General features: G+C 40.6%; 1 protein-coding gene across 3 annotated transcripts in view; it reads left to right on the forward strand.

Moving 5' to 3' along the window:
* The window catches only part of EMCN (endomucin), a 56712-nt gene that overhangs the window by 11487 nt on the left and 23976 nt on the right, over positions 1 to 21249 (forward strand). For all 3 annotated transcript variants that reach the window (XM_069855583.1, XM_069855586.1, XM_069855585.1), the window contains exons 2-5: positions 6591 to 6650; positions 9134 to 9235; positions 9632 to 9745; positions 16755 to 16877. In XM_069855583.1, the coding sequence (XP_069711684.1) occupies positions 6591 to 6650; positions 9134 to 9235; positions 9632 to 9745; positions 16755 to 16877 (399 nt within the window). The remainder of the gene's footprint in view (positions 1 to 6590; positions 6651 to 9133; positions 9236 to 9631; positions 9746 to 16754; positions 16878 to 21249) is intronic.

The raw sequence follows: 21249 nt of genomic DNA on the forward strand, positions 1-21249 counted from the left end.
CTTGCTCTGTCCTACATTACAGCTTTCTGCAGTATTTTCAGAAGGTTGATTCTGCACTGAACACATGCTTCAGACAAAGCAAAATGTTTAGAAATCTGAGATCAGCTACAAATAAAAACATTATAGCTTTCACCCTTATTAATTTTTATGGAAGATCCAAATGATAAACACTGCAGATGCAGTTGAGATCATGACCTGAAAATCTCTCTGTTTCTTGTGTAACTCCATTAATGCTAGAGTATGGTGCCGATGTGTATTGCAGTTTGTAGCCCTCTAGAAAATAGGAACATACTATTATTCCTCTTTTATTAAATGGAAAATGGGACACGGGGAGTGTCTATGTGGCAGAATGCATAGAAATACCCAAGCTGATCTGAATGAGGCAGATTAAGTTCCAGAAGCTCCATCTAAACAAATTAAATTGCATTGTTCTACGTAGACATTCAGGGAGGATTGAGTAATCTCCACTCCACTGTCACAGCCTTTTATCATATTTGTGGTGATATAACCAGGAGAGCTGTAAACCAGCAAGCTCACACACAATTTATAGTAGCTCAATGCTGCAGCATGGATGCCACAGGCATGCTGGTACTCAGGTAGATCCTTGGAGAACTGGCCAGCACTATAACATTACAAACTAGCCATAAACATCAGTGCCAGCTACTTTGTGCATCTTGGCAGAATATTGCCCTGAAGCTGGGCTGGAAGCTGAGCCCAGGTTTCCCAAATACTGCTTGTATCACTCTGCCTTCTCCTTCTCAGCTGCAAGTGCACCCAAGGCCTCTGAAAACATTACAAGAAGGGAAGACCAGAAGTTCCTAAGCTAAACCTTAACATTGCAGGCCTGTTTCTACATCAGGAATTAAATCTTAAGTTTGTTCCATAAAGAAATGTATTCAGGTGCACTTGAGTTCTGTTTAGTGGGCTTGAGTAGAGTTTGAGCAGTGTCCAAAACTTTTTTTCTCTCCGCACATCCGAGTAGTATTTGTGCAATGACTGGTTGATGGGAGATGAACTACTCATCTATAAAAAACACATTTTATTTTCCTTTGGAGAATGTGGGATCTTTTGCACAAAAATGCATTACAAAAGAAGAAAGAAATGTATCTCAAGGTTTATGGTAGAAGGTCATGAACCAGGATAGATAGGTGAGGGAGGAATAGAAGTAGAAACAAGAGAAGTGCAAGAACTACACTGAGCTTGGCAGAAGATCAGATTAGAGAATGAAGAGATGAAGCAGCAGTAAATTAAAATGAAAAAATAAACATAATAGACAATGTTGCTACAAGGCAAGAGTAAACAGGTTATGTCTCTTGTCAGGTAGCAGCTATTTATTGGGAGCTGTAAGAATATCAGTACAACCTTTTCTCACAAGGACAGCTATAACTTCTTCCAGAAAGGACAAAACATCAGGTGAAGTCTACAGTCTTCCCACAGATACTGCTGGAGCAGCTGTTACAGGAGGCTCTATCATGGTCGTGGGTGCTGGCAGAATTATCACTTGCTTCCTGGGAAAAGTTCACTATTTATTTCTGATGCTGTGGAAAGACAGAAAGCAAGAAACTAACTTTGACTTCTTCATGACTTGGGTATCACTTCAAAGGCAATTGTAGTCACTCAAACAAACATAATGTGGTATACAAGAAACAAATGTAATATAACAATATTACCTGTAGATTGTGCTGTATAGCCTTGAAGAAGGGAATTAACATTTACAGGTTTCCTCAGGACACCTCTTTTCTCTCAGCAACAGCCTTTTGTGTATTGGTCTGGCTTTGAGTGGGAATATCATATACCCTCATCAGGAAATGTTTGAAATGCTAGCTTCTGACTGTTACACCATCAGCTTGACACAGGCACCGAGAAACCTGCAAAGTTTCTAGTCCAAATTTCCCTTGTCCATTGCCTCTAGTTTTATCCTCAATGGATGTAATAAGAAGTTTATTCCTCCGTCTTTTTTGCAGCCACTAACCTACTTGAGTGCTGTTATCACGCCTTCCATTAATATTTCCCACTCTGGGCTAAACAAATCCAATTTTTGCAGTCCTTCCTGAAAGGTCATATTTTTTTCTAGACTCTTGATTTTTTATGGTTCTCCATTAACCCTACTCAGCACCAGGCATCCTTACCCTTCTCAACAGCCTTCTGAAGCTGGACCAATGATTACTTCAGTCGTGGCTTATCTGAGTGGAGGGATTTAAATATGAACATATGATCCTATCTACCCAGTGCAAGGTCAAGTGAAAAATATGTCAAACAGGCCATTTTAATTACTATTTCTGTAATGATAGTGACTTTTCCATACAAAGACCAGCAGGTCCAGGGAGGTTATTCTCCCTCTGTATTCTGCACTGGTGAGGCCGCTCCTTGAATACTGTGTTCAGTTCTGGGCCCCTCACCACAAGAAGCATGTGTCCATCCTGTCTCCATCCATTTGAATGTCCAGAGCAGAGCAACGAAGCTGGGGAAGGGGCTGGAGAACAAGTCTTATGAGGAGCAGCTGAGAGAGCTGGGGTTGTTTAGGCTGGAGAAGAGGAAGCTGAGGGGAGACCTCATTGCTCTCTATAGCTACCCGAAAGGAGGTTGTGGAGAGGAGGGTGCTGGCCTTTTCTCCCAAGTGACAGGGGACAGGACAAGAGGAAATGGCCTCAAACTGCGCCAGGGAAGGTTTAGGCTGGACATTAGGAAAAGATTTTTCACAGAAAAGGTCACTGGGCACTGGAACAGGCTGCCCAGGGAGGTGGTTGAGTCACCTTCCCTGGAGGTGTTTAAGGCATGGGTGGACGAGGTGCTAAGGGGCATGGTTTAGTGTTTGATAGGAATGGTTGGACTCGATGATCCGGTGGGTCTCTTCCAACCTGGTTATTGTATGATTCTATGAAAATCAGATATCGACACCAAACCAGACAGCATTTATAGTCAGTAATACATGTAATGATTAGAACCAATATGTATTTTGAACAATCTAATAATCTTTAAAATGTTTTTATTTTGACTTTTAGGCATTCAGTATTATAGTATCTGTTTCAGATGATGTTTTAAACTTAGTGGTTTGTACTCTGTGGTATTCTATAGTTTATAAACAGAACTGCTGATGTAACATCACATAGTCATTTCTGCCTTTTTTTTCTGTCTTGATTATAGCTATAAAAGGCACCTAATTAACACAAGGTCAAAACATGCTTATCTTAGTCTTCCCAGTGTAAAGTTAGAAATAATGAGAGAAAGAGAAGGAAGAAATGATAAGAGCTCCAAGCTTGGACCTTAGAGACTGAAGCCTGCATCAAAAGCTGCAGTTGGAGGACAACTGCAGCTGTTGGTCAGTCCTGGCTGAATTCAGAGACTCCTCCTGAATTTTAAAAACAGAAAGTAAGCTCAGTGTTTAAGTTCATTCATTTCAAAATGACATCTGAGGACCAAATACATGATTGTACTGTTGCTTTAATTTTAGAATAAATGTACCATTTAAATCCAAGCCAGAAATTACAATAAAGGGAAATTCTGTGGACCTGAAAGAAAAAAAAAAAAATATCACTCTTTTTTTCATTTTGCCCTTGTAGTCATGTGTCAAATGTTTTTCAAGCTCTTCTGATTTCTTTCTTATTTTTCCCTGCCACCTTTATCATCTTGCTGTCTCTGGGCCTTTCTGCCCTTCCTCTCATATTTCTGTCCTGCTATCTTTCTCCCAATTCTGATTTCTTCTCACCTTGTTATCTACTTTCAGACATGTATTTTTCTTTTTGGATCTTAACAACACCACCATCATTTCATTATTTAGCCCAGTGTCATATCTGAGCACCTTTTAGCTCCACGCATTTTCTCCAGAAACAAGGGTACTACATCACAGGTCACCTAAGATCTTTTGGCTATGTTTACTGCCAGAAACCATGGCAAATGTGGGAGGTTGTGTGCAGAATCAATTGCTAAGTACATTTTTGCAGTTCCCACATGAGAGTACATCGTGGTGCTCTCGTATCAAAGGGATCACTGAATCAAAAATTGCCAAAAACCCATGCAATTGTAGCTTTACTTCGTTGTCTGTCACCTGAGGCTGCAGCCAACCTAACATGAGTAGAAAAAATGAATCTTTCTGTCTCTGTCTTTGTCTAGCAACAGTCTCTAATGGGCCCAACTTCTTTTCTCAATCATTTTTGATCTCTTGCTTTTATTCCCAATAGGATTCTTCTTAGTCACAACTTTTTAAAATTGCAAATAAGAGGATAATAAACTACCAGTTTTATCACTTCTTTTAATCAACCAGTTGCCCCAAAATCCTGGTGAGTTTTAAGCATCTTTGCATGTTGCTTTCAACTTGTTTTTGAAGTATACTTAATTATCCACTATATTAAGAAAATAGTTAATACACAAAACTCTACTTTATTCTACTCTATTAATCAAATTTACCTTGGTTTATCTCTAGCCTATGATAAAATCAGCAGACTGTGAGTCATAACAAAACTGTGGCTTATATTACAAATTTTTTTACTTATGAGGAAATCTTGGCTTATCAATATGCTTATAACATCATTAAAGGATCAGTAATCTAAGTATTACAGTGGGATTTCTACAAAGTTGTGCTGATTTAAGAGAAGAATTAGGGGAAGAGTGAATTAGGGAATGAGCCTTCTCATACATGCAGCTGCTTTTACAGACATGCTAGTTACTGAGAGATGTTATAACAAACCATATGAAATGTAGGCACTGTTGAAAAAACATTCTGTTTTAGTGCTGTGGCCTTGTGGCATGGGGAATAACAGAAGCTTTATCAGCAGCTCATAATGAGAATGAAGAGATGGTAAAAATGCTCACTGTTTAGGGAAACAAGACTGCTTTTTTGTTTCTTTTGATAAAATTTGTTTTCAAAGTATTTTAAGAGTGGGTTATGAGGCACAATTCTGACTGGGTAGCTAAATGGTAGGAAAAAATGTATTTTAAATGCAATGTGCAAGAGGCTGTGCATAGCCTGATTGTATTTGTGTCCTGGGGGTAGGGCTGGGGCTGCAGCAGGCCAATATGGAACTGTTTTAAATTGATATGGGATGTGTCCATATCAAACTGGGTCAGCACATGCTGTGTCAAGGCATTATGAAGGCAGCAGTACACCTAGAAAAGATACCCAAGAAAAGTGGGCTCACAGGAAAGGGGCAACATCCCAGCTGAGACCCATTAGAAATACACAGGTGCCAAGAGGGCTGATAACACCTTACACTTTTTGAAGAGGAGCTGTAAGGGCTTATCTGACTAGACCGTAATATGTGCCTGCAGAGCTCTCACAATTGTATTATGCATTATTTTTCTTTCAGGTTAGCTTTGTGACTCTGTCAGGCCTCGGGTGGTGCTCGTGAAATGTTAATCGGAGCACAGCACACTGAGCAAAGGGAACAGAGCTGACTGTTCTGCCCTGTAGCCAAAAAAAGAGAGAATGCCAGCAGATATTACTGTGAATGGAGTCACACAAGAATAGTGACATGTTGTCCTGACTCAGTTTTGCAATGTCTGTATTGCAGCACGCTAATGTAGCATGACAGGATGTCACGCTCCAAAACTGAAGGTACTGGGGGGGTTAATCTGTGCAATTTTGTTCTCCCATTCAGTCATAGGGCTTATCTCTTCCTCCCAAATGTATGCATCTTTGTCTCCCAGTGGTGTAAATTAGTTGAGAAATGCCACTGTTTCTGACTCAATGTAGTTTTTTCACCCTATTGTCTCCTCTTTTAGTAGAAAAATATGAACATCTCAGCAATAAGACTGAAAATCTTATTTGAAGCCAAAACTCTAGTTGAGTTATGCTATTACAACTTTTCAGCACAGCCTGAAGATACAGAAATTATTTTGCTTTTGGTTTGGTGGGGGTTTTATTGGACAGTTTGTTTGTTTTGTAATATTGGAAATTTTCACTTACTAACTTCATAGAATCATCTAGGATTTTTAGACTGGCATCATTCACTGCAGCAAACTATCAACAGCTGGATTGCTACCTTGAGGGCAATGGGGAAAGTCAGTCATCACTCAACCAGGTGCTTCCCCGCCTGTGTTTTGTGAATTCTTCTCTCCTCCTCTTCCTCTTACACATAGGGATCAGGACAATGCTGGAAACCCCTTCTGAAATGCTTGTACTACCTAGGAAAAATTTGTTCCTTCAAGGCAGGCTGCTTACTCCTGCAGCCAGTTATTTTTGATAATCCTCCACCCTGAAGATCCAAAGCAGTTGCAGTTGTACTCAAGGGCAGGAGGAGCTAGCAAAAACCTTTTAATTGCTCTTTCCTCCCACCCCTCCAAACTAGTCTTGGAGACACTAATGCCTATTGGAAAACAAACTGCAGTCCAAGAAGGGGCAATGGGGGGAGGAAGGGGGAGGGTGGCATAGTAGATGTTCCCCACTACAGCAGTGAGGGCAAAGCTAAGAAATTTAAGATACACCCTGAGGAGTTTGCCAGCAGAGTTATATGATTTGATTGCTTCTGCTAATAGTATTCTGAACTTGATTTTCCATGAAAGTCCTTGCTGATCCCTGCTTCATATACCTATGTAGTGCTAAATAGATCTGGAAAGGAGCTGAAGTAATATGATACTTTATGTGTTTATTTCAGAAGATGGTATTCCAGCCAGTACCATCAGTACAAACACTCCTACACCAGCATCAAAATCTGGTAAGAGTTCAGATTCACTGTTATCTGGTATTCTGAAGCTGCCATTGCCTTTTTAGCTTTCAGCTTTTCCAACTGCCGGGAAAAATCAGGTGAATTATTTCGTGTAAGATGATTCTGTTTTGAGAAGAAAGGATTTAGGGAAATTAGCAAGAAGAGAGTTAATTTGAGCAGGCTGCATGTTTTGTTTCAGGCAAGAAAGGCTAAAACTCTGTGAGTTCCTGTGCTCTTGGGGAGCTGTACAAGTGTGATCAGATATTAACAGATTAGCTAAGACTCATAGTTCAAGAAGTTTTAAGATTGAGAATAACTTGGGAAATAGCTTAGATAAAAGGATATGGCAGCAGGGAGTAGCTGGTTTGCTGTGGAGTGACGAAAGAGGACGTGAATTTGATAATACAGAATTACACAATATATGTAAATTTTGGGCCTCAGTTAATAGGAAAGAATACATTTGCATAAAGTTGTCATTTGCAAAAACGTTACTGATGACTACTTGAAACTATTCCTGTCAAGATTCACATTTGGGAGTAAGGGAGTGGCACCAGTGCCCTCAGTTTCAAAAGATACATTTTCTCTCTCTCTCCTTTGTGATTGTTTTAACTAGATCAAACTTTAAGTCCTAAAACTATGAAGACTTAACCAATAAATAACTGCTTCAGATGGTAAAAGTCTTCGATTCTGATTTACATCTTCAACTGGCACATTCAGTTCTCTTTATTATGAAGCTTTGCAGTTAAGAAAAATCAATATTGACCATATTTCATTAATCTTAGCTAAATATCAACTCTTTTATTAGTCTGAGTATTGAAGAATTCTGCATTAAGTAAGGGATGCACATGAGAAAAGAAAACTTGGACACGGGATTCTATTTTTCGATAACTAGAGATACTAATTTTGGAGCTGAAAGCACTGGAATAATGATAATGTATACACTAGAAGTGCTAGTAATGGTGATAAATAAGAACCAGCCAGGTGAAGTACGCATATGTTATGTTTATTACAGCAGCAGAATTAGTCCTTTTTTAAATTGTGTTGCAATTCTTTTACGTTTCAAAAACCCTGATGCTCGTGTCTGTTTCAAAGACACGGAACATTGAGGCCCAAAACCTCATAATGTATGAATTCTTCAAATGTTTCACTAAAATTTCTATTGCAGCTTTTTGGCACAGAAGAAAAAGCAATATTGTTATTTCTGTCTATGAGAAAAATATCAGAAACACACAATGAGATTAAAGCACTTTGTGAGTGTGAGTAAGCTCCTAAGGAGATCCATTCTCTCAGGCACTGTTATTCTATGTGAACAGCTAGAAAACTGAGAACAGAGGAAGAGTATAAGTTATGTTTTAAAAGTTCTGATGTGAACATTGTATTTTGAAATACTCAAGTCATGTGAGAGAAAATGACATGCCATATCATCATTTGTTCCTATCCTTTTATGTATTCCATCCATGAAAAGTGCTAGAAGAGGTAGTGGGACGCATGTTGGTTTGTTGTCAGGGTTTAAAATGAGCCTCTCTAACTCTCTGTTTGTACTAGATTACAGAAATGAAAGCTAGGTTCTTAAAATTATTAGTTACAAAATTTTTTTAGCCCAGATGCTTTGGCAGCAATTTGGCTAGTCCATTCCCTGAAGTATGTACCAGGGACACATAAGACCTGCCCTGTGCCATCCGTAAGAGCAAGTCACACTGGTTTAAAGCTTGTTATTGCCTTAGTGATTTTTGCACAACTCTACTCCCCATTCTTCCATACCAGCAGCAGCTGTAACTGATCCCTGCTGCCTGAGGGAGTCCTTCCCCGCCCCCAGCTTCCAAATCTCACCCCTCTGGAGAAGAGAACTACCGGGAGTTACCTTGCAAAGGGTACCATGTTCACCCTGGAGAATATCGCTTACAAAAGAATACTATACATCTCATCCACGATGTCCTAAACTTTGCTGCACACTTCAAAGGAAGCCCTGCCAGCTGCTCTTTTTTCCCCAGAAAAACGGGTGCAGAGGAACAGGGTCTGGGAAAACTAGCTAGAGAAGAAGACTCAGCCAGGGCTTGAGATGGACAGCAGGGAGGAGAGATAAAAACTGAACACAGACTGGTAGAGTCTCTTCCCCTTTGGTTCCTTAATATATAAGCTGTGTTCGCATGTGTCACTTCTGCATCTTTCTGGAGAGTTTACATCCCACCTCCTGTTAAACAGGTATGTGACAAAGTGCTGGTCAGCAGTTTGGAAGTCACACCAAGCACCTCTGTATAACTCCCAAAGAGCGTATGACTCTTCCTCAGGGGATGGTTGGAAGGTACAGCTTCTAACTTGCAGTGGGCAACTTGCAGATATGCACTTTGAATTCTCTTTAAAAATGTGCATGTAAGTAAGCTCTGCAAGAGACAGACTTTAAGAAGAAATTCATTGCTTTTGTGAGAGAAAGCAACTAGGGGTTTTATGCATGACAAAATAAATCAATAAAGATGTGAATGCCTTTCTTGCAGGAATGGAAGTTGTGAATGTGTTAACTTCACAACCAACAACATTGCAAGCATCAGTGCTGACATGGACCGCAAGCAGAGCTACAGAGGAATCCATCACAAGCAGTAAGTGATAATTTCTTTCAGCTAATTGTTGATACTGTTCCAGTGGATGTTCAGGAAATTAAGCAGCAGTGCTTCTTGGCTTGGGAATTTGTTTTACAGATAGTAAACTCTGGTGAAACCTTGTAGGTGTGCACAGGAGCTTCTTCCTGGTCATGCTTAAAGCAGCTCCAAGGCAGGCCTTGTAACTGCATTATCGCAGCAGTGATATGACCCACCTAGGGTACAGAGATTCGCTTCTCTACAGTGAAAGGAGCCCTGTCCATGTGGATTTTCAATTTAAATGAAATATTCTTTTGATAATTTAAAACTAGGCTGCAAGCAGGGCAAAAGGTGTGGTTTGTGTGTGTGTGTATATGCAGAATTGAGGATATAATTTGAATGTCATTTCTTTATTAGACCGCACACTTTCCACACCTAATGATACCCAGCAAATACCACAAGATACAACAACACCACCACCAGTAAAAGTGACCACTACAGCAGAAGATAAAAGTGACAACACAACAAACAGTAAGTGATAATTTCATTGACCCCCTTCTGATTCATTGTATGCTACATTTATGTAAAGCAGTGTGGAGCAACAAAAGGAGGTCAAAAAGAGTAGTTTGGCTTATGGATTTGGAGGCTTTGAGAAGCAGAGCTATTTATCCTACAAATTATAATATGTATCTTTAATGAATCTTGCCCTTGTGGAGGTAATCTGAAGCCATTGCACAGGATTTTAATCTCACTGTAACCAGGAGAGATGCGTTTGGAAGGGTTTTAATTTTTTTATTTTCTTTTGTGTTTTGCTTTTTTTTTTTAGTAAGTATTTCATCAAAAATAAATTAATCTATGTGAGCAGAGTGGTGTCACAACAGAATCCTTGGGTTTTTTTTTATTTTTCTATATGTTGCATTGCTGCCGTTGATTATGCTCTATATTATGAGTCACAGTACTGAAAGCAGAGAGGTAGTACTAATTACCTTGCATTAATCTTAGGAAATACTTTTATTCCCCATAAGTCTTCAGAATAACCTATGTGTTGGTCCAATGCATCAGATTTGGATTGCAGAAAAATAAAATCGATTAAAACAAAAATTCCCATGTATCCAGCAAGTAGTTGGATTAAATTTAAACATTCAAAAGGAGCTCAGTAAACTTCAGATGAAATTGTCTTCTATTTTTTGTCTCTGAGCCACACTGTAAATATTTGTTCAAGTCTTTTGCTGAACCAGAGCCTTGAAATACTCCATTGTTTATATTTTAAAATAATCTGGGTGTTTAACTCAGCAGTCAGTGGTGCACCAATGTTCTCAGAATTGATATTTAAAGTATATAGAACTGTGACAAGTGATTAGAACTTGAATTCTCTTTCCTTGGTTGCCTTGACTAAAAAGAGACTCCTATGAAATGGTCTGCATGTTTCTTTGTGCAAATTCTCTTTTAAAGACAAACCTCATGAACCTGAGCCTGCTAAGCTTCCTGGAGAGCAGTCACCCTGTCATTTAGTGGTTACATCTTACTGATGCAGCTTTTCTGCTGTTTTTGGTGTAGGGAGCACTCTGACTGTCAGCCTGAAGTCTTTTGGTTTTTGGCTTGGCCTTTAAATGTCAGTCTCAGTGAGTCACAGAATACAGTCTGGCCGATGCACAAGCTGCTGAAGTGATACTGAAGAGTACAAAGAAACTTTTTTAACTTGCATTTGTGACCCTGTGGGCCTGTCAAAAGCCCACAGCATGATGCATCCTGTTATGGTTGCAATTCCTAGTCCTTTCGCGTTGGCGGAGGTTTCTGGCTTGTGGGTACTGGAGCGGCACAGCCACCTGGAACTAAACCTTGGTGACAGGTAAAGCTCTTGGCAGTGGAAGGAAAGCTAACAAGGAAAGGCATGCCTGCCAGTGAAGCTTAGCTTTGGACACAGCTCTGCACTGATATCCTGAAAAATCAGTGCTCAGGGTATGATGGTGCTGGAGGTATAATGGGCCTGGATATGAAGTTTTCACCAATGCATTTCCTTGCTATTCCTTTTGTGTTCTCTTCCCACCAGCTAGAGTTCAGTCTCTACCTGTTTGAGTTGTAATTTTTTTTTAAAACTCCTCATTTAAGATACCCTCCTAAACTGGTGATAAAAATGATTGATAAATTAACCTAAAAATAGGGCTTACCTGCCTCTCGCTCCACTTCATAAAAAAGAAAATGAAATAAGACATTGGTAACTGCCCTGTATTAAGAGACTTTGTATTTTCTCAGTGCTAAGTAATATTTGGGAAAACTGTGTATGTGAAAACTAGTTTTAGCATGTTTTAAGTCAAAATTCTGGTTTACCTTTCAAGAAAACTGTGGCCCTGACTTCAGCACACAGGAGTGGGATAGGGCACGAGGTAGTGGCTTTGGGACAGGGTGTTTCACAGGGGCTGTGCAGACATGTGGCCAGCCCTTGCAGAAAACCCACAGCCCCCCCTGCTAGCTACAGCCATCTCTCCAGTTCCACCTCACACGCTGGCTTCACTGCGTCCTCTCAACGCTTTACTAGTGCTCCCTTCTCTCCCTTTTTGGGCTGGCCAGATGGGTCTGGGGCAGAAATTGGCAGTGCCTTTTTGACACTTCAATATTTACCTTTACTACATCTGATTTTTAATGAAAAGCAGGTGCCTCTGCTGGTTTGTGATGGTGGCTATTGCTTTATCTGCTTCAACCCCTACTAAAAGCTTCAGCGAATAATCACATTCATACAGCAGAGACTTGACAGGGCTTCCCGTCTCCACTGCAATTTCTGTGGCTGCTGTCACCTTGTATTATAGATTCAGCAAAAGCCCCCAGTGCTCTATACGCTGGGAAATCATGCAGACAACTTTGTCTTTTTTTTTTTTTTAAAGTCTTCAGTATTCTTTTCCTCTGCAGGCCATAACTACAATCTCTCCCTCTTTGCCCTCCTGCCCTGTTTATTACACTGGAAGCCAGCAACTACACTTGTCTCCTTAGCCTTCTTATTTATTAATATCAGGGGTCAAATCCAATAGTTCATGTTCAGTCAGAAGGTGGCCTCACTTGTGCACTCCAGGCCCTCAAACAAGAGTTTATATGGTGCCACACTGTAGCAAGTTGCATCTGCAATGAGGATTTCATATCCTGGGTCATCTGGAGTTATTAAAGAGAATATGAAATGAAATGCAACAAAAGGTTCTGTTCTTCCTCCCTTGGATATGGAGCAAGCATCTTGTATAAGGTCAGTGGTCAAGGTATTAAATTACAAGTAGAAGTGGGGGTTTGGCTGTTGTGTTTCCAATGTATCTCATGTGAGTTTTCTGGATGATGATACATCATGGTGCAATGAGATACTAAATATTAAAAAGTGAGAAAAGGAAAGAGTGGAGGAGATTATTTATTTATTTATTTTTAACAAACTACTGGTAATGAAGAAAGAAATTGCACTTCAGTAAAACTACCAGAAAAAGGTTTATGTATTGCTCAGTTGTCCTCAGGTTGTTACTGCGTGCTGTAGGTAAACACTGAGTATATTTGGCTGCTGAGACATGTTAGGTGGAGAGATGTTTTAAAACATGTATTTTTAAGTATTTGTGGGTTTTTGCTTACCAGAAAATGTAAAGTGGGCAGACAGCAGTTGCAATCAGCTATGGGTGTAAATATTAAAGCCGAGATCTGTTTGGTTACCTCCCTATTCCTCTGAATGGAATCTGTTTGGTTACCTCCCTATTCCTCTGAATGGACATGAAGTTGAATTGGTTTTACTATACTAGAATTTTTCAAAGCTGTAATGAAATACAATCATTAATGCAAATGTTTTCTTAGGCTGTTGATTATCGGGGTAACAGTTAGATGTGTGTTTATGCTAAAGGAGTGAGCTCAAGGGAGAAGGTTTAGTCTTGCATCTAACAAAGCCTTCATGCTGGTGTTTTCACATGGTTTGGGTGCGGTTCCTTCTGCCCTGCAAAGGTGTTTCCTTGATTCATTGACTGGTTGAGTAAGATTTTAACACCTATACAGATGTCTGCATTCTTTGCAGTGCATATACACAGACTACCTGCCACTTACTTGAAGCATCTTATGATGTCAAGTTAGTTAGGTAACAGCCTGCTGTAAATAAAATTTAAAGTACTGCTTATACATAGGTTAAGTAGAAAATCATGCTAAGATCAAGTGAGGATATGTGTCAAATTTCAGCTGGTTAAAGTGAAGGGTTTTCAGAGCACAATGAGTAAGGAAATACCTGAGCCTCAGACAGCAGCTTTGCAGAGTGGCTTCAGGTTCCCTGTTGTTGATTATCCCTTTGACAAATCCATGTTAACACACTGTCATTTATCCTATCAAAAAATCAGCAGGGAGAGCTGCATCACCATCAGGGAGTTCTGCCACTGCAGCAATCATCCCCATTCGGACAGCTATTTTACAGTCTTTACTGCTTTACCATTTTTATTCGTAATCAGCTGTTGACAACAAACCCATTAGTGAATGATGTGAGTGCTTTTGCAGCAGCAGCAGCAGCCCTTCTCTGCTGTGCTGCTTTTCTGTGAGCCCAGGCCTCCCCCTGGCAGGCAGGCAGAAATCTAAACTGTAGCTGGCTGAGCCGGAGCGTGATGAATTACTGCAGCAATGTGTCAGTGGGGATGGCAGAACTGAGTCACCGTGTGCCTGCGCAGAGTCCCCCGCCTGTTCCCGCGCAGGGCACAGGCACTGCGGTAAGGACTTGTGCTATCTCCTCCTGTTGAGATCAAATTAAACCTTGCATAGATATGAGTTATGGGATTTACCAAAAAGGCAGATTCCTAGCAGACGTACTGTGCTGTCAGTGCTGCCATTGTGTATGCGAGCAGTTGCTGGATATGGATGCTTCTGTTCCCACAGGCTTTTGGCACAGAAGCTTTTTGATCAGCTAAGTGTGTTGATAGGAAAGCCTATGCTGTGTATTAGGCATAAGGCTTGGATGCTGCTTAAAAGCCACTTCAAAGCCACAAATTAGCAGAGAATTCGGTTGCTAGGATTTAATCTTGCAGAAGTACAGTGGAATTAAAGGAACCTTCACAACCATGTTCCATTTTTCATCTTGGGAGTGGTGAAAACTGGCACACAGAGTTTTGCACCGTAGCATGCCTACTTTACCCCTAGACACCAGGAGTGGGGAGGCTCTTCTACAGTCTGCTGAAATAAATGCAACAAGGTTAATGCCAAGCTGTGAAGGTAAAGGTATGAGTCATAGCTGGTGCTATTGAGTCGCTGGGAGAATCTTACCCAGGCTGAATTAAAAAAAAAAATTAAATGCAACCACTGTAATTCCTCCTCTCCTGATCCCCCACCAAGGCATATCCAGCGCACAGCCCGTGTTCCCAACAACGTGTTCTCACAACTCCCAAACACAAGAGAAGCACCCAGGGCTGGGCGGCTGCCAGGACTGATAGGGCACCCGGAATGTGTGATCCCCATGGGAAAACAGCTCTCTATAGGGTTACGAGGCAACTGGCTGCCTCCCTTCTCATGTCTCCCACACACCTGACTGTTTTGCAGTACTCACAAGGCACGTTTGTATTCAAATGTCCCTGCAGATGAAGGCTCACTGTTACTCTCCCTTACTTTACAGTCTCCCATAAAGCTTTTACTGACTTATGATAAGGGAGCCACAAGGTGGTGGCTGTTAATGTTAAAATCCCATGCATCTTAAAGGGAGAGGATGTTGGTTGACAGCCGACTGAACATGAGCCAGCAGTGTGCCCAGGTGGCCAAGAAGGCCAAAGGCATCTTGGCTTGTATCAGAAACAGCGTGGCCAGCAGGACCAGGGAAATGATTGTGCCCCTGTAGTCAGCCCTGATGAGGCTGTACCTCGAATACTGTGTTCAGTTTTGGGCCCCTCACTACAAGAAAGACATTGAGATCCTGGAGTGTGTCCAGAGAAGAGCAATGAAGCTGGTGAGGGGAATGGGGAACAAGTTTTAAGAAGAGCAGCTGAGGGAATGGAGGTTTTTTAGCCTAGAGAAAAGGAGGCTGAGGGGAGACCTTATCACTGTCTACAACTAGCTGGAAGGAGGTTGTAGTGAGGCGGGTGTTGGTCTTCTCTCCCAAATGACAGGCAATAAAATGAAAAGAAATGGCCACAAGTGGCACCAGGGGCGGTTCAGATTAGACATCAGGAAAAATATCTTCACCAAAAGGTGAAGGGCACTGGAACAGGGTACAATACTGAGGTCTCCAGAGGGAGACAACAGTGAAATTGCACTTCTCATCACTTCTCATGCACTTCTCATCCCAGTGAAAAGTTTAAGCAATTAAGGTTCTTTTGTATAATTTTCAGTACAGCTTCCTTCCATGCCTTGACCTTCAAAGACACCGTCCTTGGCTGTCCAGCTCCTCTCAGTCACCAAAGTTGTATGAATCCCCTGACTTCAGTGTGGCTTCAGCTCAGTTTTTCGTAGCTCATTGATTTCTGAAGCTTGCCTCTCTAAGGTATCGCACTTAATAAACAAGAGAGGAAGGGAAGTGCCGAGTTAAAGGTGGAAGAATAGGGAGCTTTGGGTGCTGGGATTTGTTTTTCCTGAGAAAAGCCCTCTTTGAGGGGGCAAACTGGTAATCAGAGTTTCTGAATAAAGCATGTGATGAAGCATTCTTCAAGATTCATATCTTTGTGTGTACATGGTATTGCCCTTGCATGACTAAAACATGTCTTAGTTTCAGTGTTTGAAATTCATAAGAGGCACTGGAAACAGTTTACAGCTCAGTCGCATCTCTGATTTATATCAGAAAGGAAGTATAAGGTTACTCTTGGGCACCCCCTATGTTTTATTCAGTAGATACTGTCTTGCCTGTTATGCTGAGATTTGAGAGTAGACATAGGAATTATCAGCTGTGCTGGAGGATCTTAAATTCTTCTTCTTGTCATTTAGTGACCTTCAGTTCCATGGGTTCAGGCGGTGCCTTGCACCATCATCTTGGACTCACCTTTGGATGCAACTCTCGTGACACAGATGGCCTTGACTCTCTATTGACTCTATTAGAGCAGAAATAAGACAATTTAATCTTTCATACATTAATTTTTAGGGGTATATTATTTTTCCTAGCCCTTAACAACACAGAATGAAACAATTAACTCTGCACTTAGTTACAATCCCAAAACTTTTTACACAGTATGTGACAGTTGCGGATGAAACTTGCTTTTCTTGCCTTTTTTTTTTTAAATTAAGATTAAAAATAAAGGGCAGTAAGCGAGCTTCTTTCTTCTGCTCATGCTTTTCTTGGTGCAAGACTGTCTAGTTATTCTGGGCTCCCAAGTATCAGCTCTAGGCTGTCTTCTGGCACAGATGTGAGGCTGTTTCTGATGCTACGATGTGTTTTAAAGATGGCTTGACTATGCCAGTAGTAACAACTCCATAGGGATGATTCGTCGCTTGACAAGCAGTTACCAGAAGCTATAGTGTTTTCTGATCTTAAATCTCTTCTATGATGGCAGGAACATTTGTCTGAGGTATGGTCCAGGATCTAAAACAATGCTTATTCAGGTGTGTCTTACCTGAACATCTGCCTTCTTTCCAGCTACACAAGCAAATGCAACACAATTGGCACAAAATCAGAGTTTGGATGCTTCATCTACTAAAGGATCATCTTTTTCTTCTACAATCTCTCTACAAAAAACTACTTCTGCTCCCAGAACTTCAGGTAAGTCTTGAAAACTTACACTCTATTTTCGTATACAAACAGTTAAAAAGATGCAAACAGTTTCAAATCTCTTCTTCATTTTTTGTGCATTTTCCTGGAATGAGGGCCACCTCCTTATTCATGCAAGGTATGTTGTGTCTGTGTCATCTAGCTATGAAGTTGCAGTGAGTGATGAGTGAACTTCAAAACATTCAGTTGGGATATTCAATGTCGTTACAGGAGAATATAAATTACTAAAGATAATGACAATCTTTATATATACTGTATGTGGTCATTGCGTAACATTGACTGCCAGAGGAAATCATCAAGATAAATCCTCTGGCTGCAAAGCAAAGGAGAAAATAGCTATAATTTTTACAATTGTTAATAAAACTGGAGGGTGTGTTAATGCATTCATCAATAAAATGACATTGTTTGAAGTACAACATGGTCACATGCAAGGTCAAAAATATATCGATCCTTCCCAACTCCAGTCTAGTGTTTTGGTGTGTTTCGGTGTATTTATCCCCTAAGCAACATTGTGGTGAACCTAGATGCCAGGTCATGAGTGTGGTAAACCTAGATGCCAGGTCATGAGTGTGGTTTTTATCATGCTTCTAACTGACTTAACTTTCCTAGAGTTTGAAGACCCACTTATTCAGGTTTTCTTAAGGTGTCTCAAGCCTTCACTTCACTCAATACTTGCTTTCAGCTACATGCATGCAAATCCAATAAGGACACTGATTTTATTCGCATATCCCAATTATTATTAACATTCGACATTCCCCAGGGGATACAAGACTTTTTTACAGCCTCTGGATTGTGTTTGTTGGAGATAAGGACATGCATGTACTGTGATTTTTCCTCATACAGGATAGGATTGGATATGAAAGCAGAGTAATATTATATGCTCGGCACACATTGAAATTCTTAGAAGCATGCAAGGAAAGATATAATAATAAGCATTTTAAGGAAGTTGGGATATTTTAAGTTTTATTCCAAGGCCACTGATATAGAGAGGATTTTTTGCAATAATTTCAATAAGCCTATGCCCCATAATGTATACATTGTGAGCTGTAGTTACTTGATTATTCTGTTAGGCTTTGTGGTTCTTGGCAGACATGTGTGGTATGGGAACCTTACCACTGGTACACTGCAATAAAGTAATAAATTACAATGTTTTTTAATTAAAGGTTCTCTTACACAGGTACACTCTGCAGGTTAAAATTGAATTGTAATACATATCTGGCTAAGGGTCCCATGTATTGAATTACCTATTGCACTGTACAGTTACGCTTTACATTCAAAATTTGCCCAGAAAGTTTTCCAATGTTTCTTGGGTCTGTTCTCAAAAGTCAATCTTATTCAGCTCACTTCACCGTAGAACCAATAAATCTTCTTGAGCTACAGTACTACCCAAGATGCCAGGGCTATAATTGCCTGCGTGAGAAGGAAAAGGCCCTGTGTCCAGGAGGAGTCAGTCTACATGCTTGGCATTGCCAGTACTCTGAGGTCCCATAAAACCACCATTTCAAAATCACTTCCTCCCACATCAGGATTCCCACAAGTTAGGTAGCTTATCTCAAATGGGTGCACGTTTAGACCATCTTTGCTCCCTTATTCTCTGTATACATTAAAGACTTTAAGAAAAAGCGTTTTGGTTTCTATTGAAATTTCTTCTCCCATGTGCTATTGCTCAGGGCCAAGGGAAGCCGTGTACTGCATCCTAATAACTTTTAAAGTAATGCAAGTGACAAGCCAGTTGTTTCATTCTGTGCTGAGACTACAAGAACCCTGGTTCTTCTAGTCTCAGCACCCTAAAGAACCGACCCTTTCACTACCATTAGACTATGTCTACCTGTCTCTTTGCAATTTCCCATTCGTTGGCTTCTATAGGAGCTGGATACTTTTTGTTCCCCAGAGCAGACACTGGTATGTGTAACCAGGTTGGTGCTGCAGCCCATAGGGGACAGCAGACTTTGCAAGCTCCCAAGCCACAGGTTCTGCGTGGGAGCTCAAGGGAAGACAAATGAATATGAAGTTTACCTGAAACTGAATGTCTCTATTTGGTATGCTCAACCAAAATAATTCAGCTGACTAACCTCAATGCGAAAGAATATATTTAGTTTTGAGACCATTTTCCATTTAAAAAAAAAATGCCATTTTGGTAAAAAATTCCCTTCTTGTTGCAGAGAAAGAAAAAATCACATTTTTAAGCGAAATTTCTCATCAGTCCTATCAAAAGATCAGGGTGTGGGAGGAGTGCCACAGAGAGCTGGAAAGTGACTGAAATGAGTGGGGGAGTCTAGGAAAGAACTTCGAGAAACATCAGAGAACAGTACTGCTGTATTAAAGAAAACTGAAACCACCAGCCACAAAGAAGGGGCTGCAGAGTTCTCACTCAGGCTAGAGAAGGCAATAGGGACTGTTTTTAACAAAGAGGTCAACCTGCATGCGTGCCACTGACACATACATTTCTTTTACTTTAACTTCAGCTGTCATGTATAATGTACCTCCTACTCATTCTCTGCCTCCACAGAGGATTGCTTGCTAATATTTAATTTTCTCCTTTTGTTTAATTAATGAAAAATTTGAGATTTAATGGATCAGTCAGAGCCTAAATTCATCTGAGAATCTGCAGGTACTGTAGCTTTTTATTCTGTGACCTAAACAACAAAAAAAATAATGGAGCAATACAAGCTCAAGTTCACCCAGCAGGGTGGTAAGATCAAATGATCTATTATAATAAACTGTCAGATGAATCAATCTGCTGCATCTATTGATATCTTCATTGCACTCCTCCAATTATAATTCCTACTCACTTGATTCATGGGAGGCATCTCCCTTACAAAAATCCTTATGAGTAAGACAAAGAGGATTTGACTCTTTCTGTACGCAAACTGTGTAGTAACTTTGGATAGTGATATTAGGTAAAAATTACCCACTATGTCTTCAGCTTCCTCACTAAGAGAGAGACGTAAAACTTGAAGTGCCTGGGAAATGGAAAATACAGCAAAACCTCAGGTAGCACAATTACAAATCCATAGCATGCTCAGGGCAAGGAGGGTTTTTTAAAGTTCTTAATTTTGCTTTGATTCATACTGTGGTATCCCCTCTGTGTAATCAGCCAAATTTATTCATTTGTTTTGCCAGTGAACACAGTTTAATGTGGCTACCCTCCAAAACCAGAAGCAGCTAACTGCAGGGTGTCCAGGCTGCTTAGGTAGTGGTTGTTGAAGAACAGAGTGGGGAGAGGTTAGTTATTGGTCTCTTCTCCATCTGTCAAGTTTCTAACTAGGACTGAACTGACTCGGGCAGGTATTTTCAAATCAAATCACCATCATGTGCCAATTTTTTTATCCTTGTCCTCCTTATGGCATAATAAGTACTCAGCACAGCCAGTGTTGTACACCTCACTTTTCATGATGAATCTGGAAATATTCCCACGTTATTTATGCAGAGCAGCTAGAACAGCTACAGTAACTATGTTAGCAAGGAAAATGCTGCCTTTCCTTCTGTCCTTCTCGTTTTGTAGAACAGCAATGTATGAGCCCACCACCAAAAAGGGCACTGGATGGTTATTTAGAAAATGCAAACTGAAAGTGCCTGCTGAACCGCTGTGATAAGCACAGCTTTGTTTGTGTGGTAGGGCTGAGCAATCTCTGAACGGAGCGTGAGACTTACTTGCATGCTGGAGAGTGGGGGAGAGAGAGAAAGGCACAAGATTTTTCCTATTTAATTTTTTTATGCTCTAGCAGAGTCTGCGTGTGATATCTTTGAGAAAGATGCTTGTAGTTTTATTGTGTGTAGTTGTGTGCAGTTTTTGAAAAATAACAAAGGCTCAGGAGGCTCCTATAGTCCTTGAAGGAAGGGCAAGGTACTGCTGTCATATTTCCTACCTGGGATCAACTCTGCTGTCTGGGTTTATTAAAGTGTTGAAGTCTGGCTGGGACAGTAGTGTGGGTTTTGGTTCTTGTTCACGGAGCCTAATGTCATCTGCATACAGCTTTGACAAACTTATTTGTATTGGGGTAAACTTGGACATCAGGCTTGGGCTTGACATGTTTCTTCAATTTATTCATTTGCTCTAGCTGAGCCAAGGTGGTTCACTTCTTTTGCAACAATGAAGTTAAGGGAAAATGTATAATTTTGTTATAATCTTGGGGAGTCTTCTAAGGAATGCTCAACTCTCCACAGGCTTCAGATACAAGGCTTGAAGCTTCTTAGATAAGTGCCCTATTGGTAAGACTTGACAAGGTTTTCTGCCTTTCTCTAAGGTTACGCACACACGGGGCTTTACTGTTTGCTTCTTCAACCATTGCTGTGTGATCACATGATATTTTTTCCATGGAATCCCATTCCTTATGGGCTGAAGGAAAGGTATTATTTGGGT

This window comes from Phaenicophaeus curvirostris, chromosome 4 (genome assembly GCF_032191515.1).
Source record: "Phaenicophaeus curvirostris isolate KB17595 chromosome 4, BPBGC_Pcur_1.0, whole genome shotgun sequence".
NCBI lineage: Eukaryota > Metazoa > Chordata > Aves > Cuculiformes > Cuculidae > Phaenicophaeus > Phaenicophaeus curvirostris.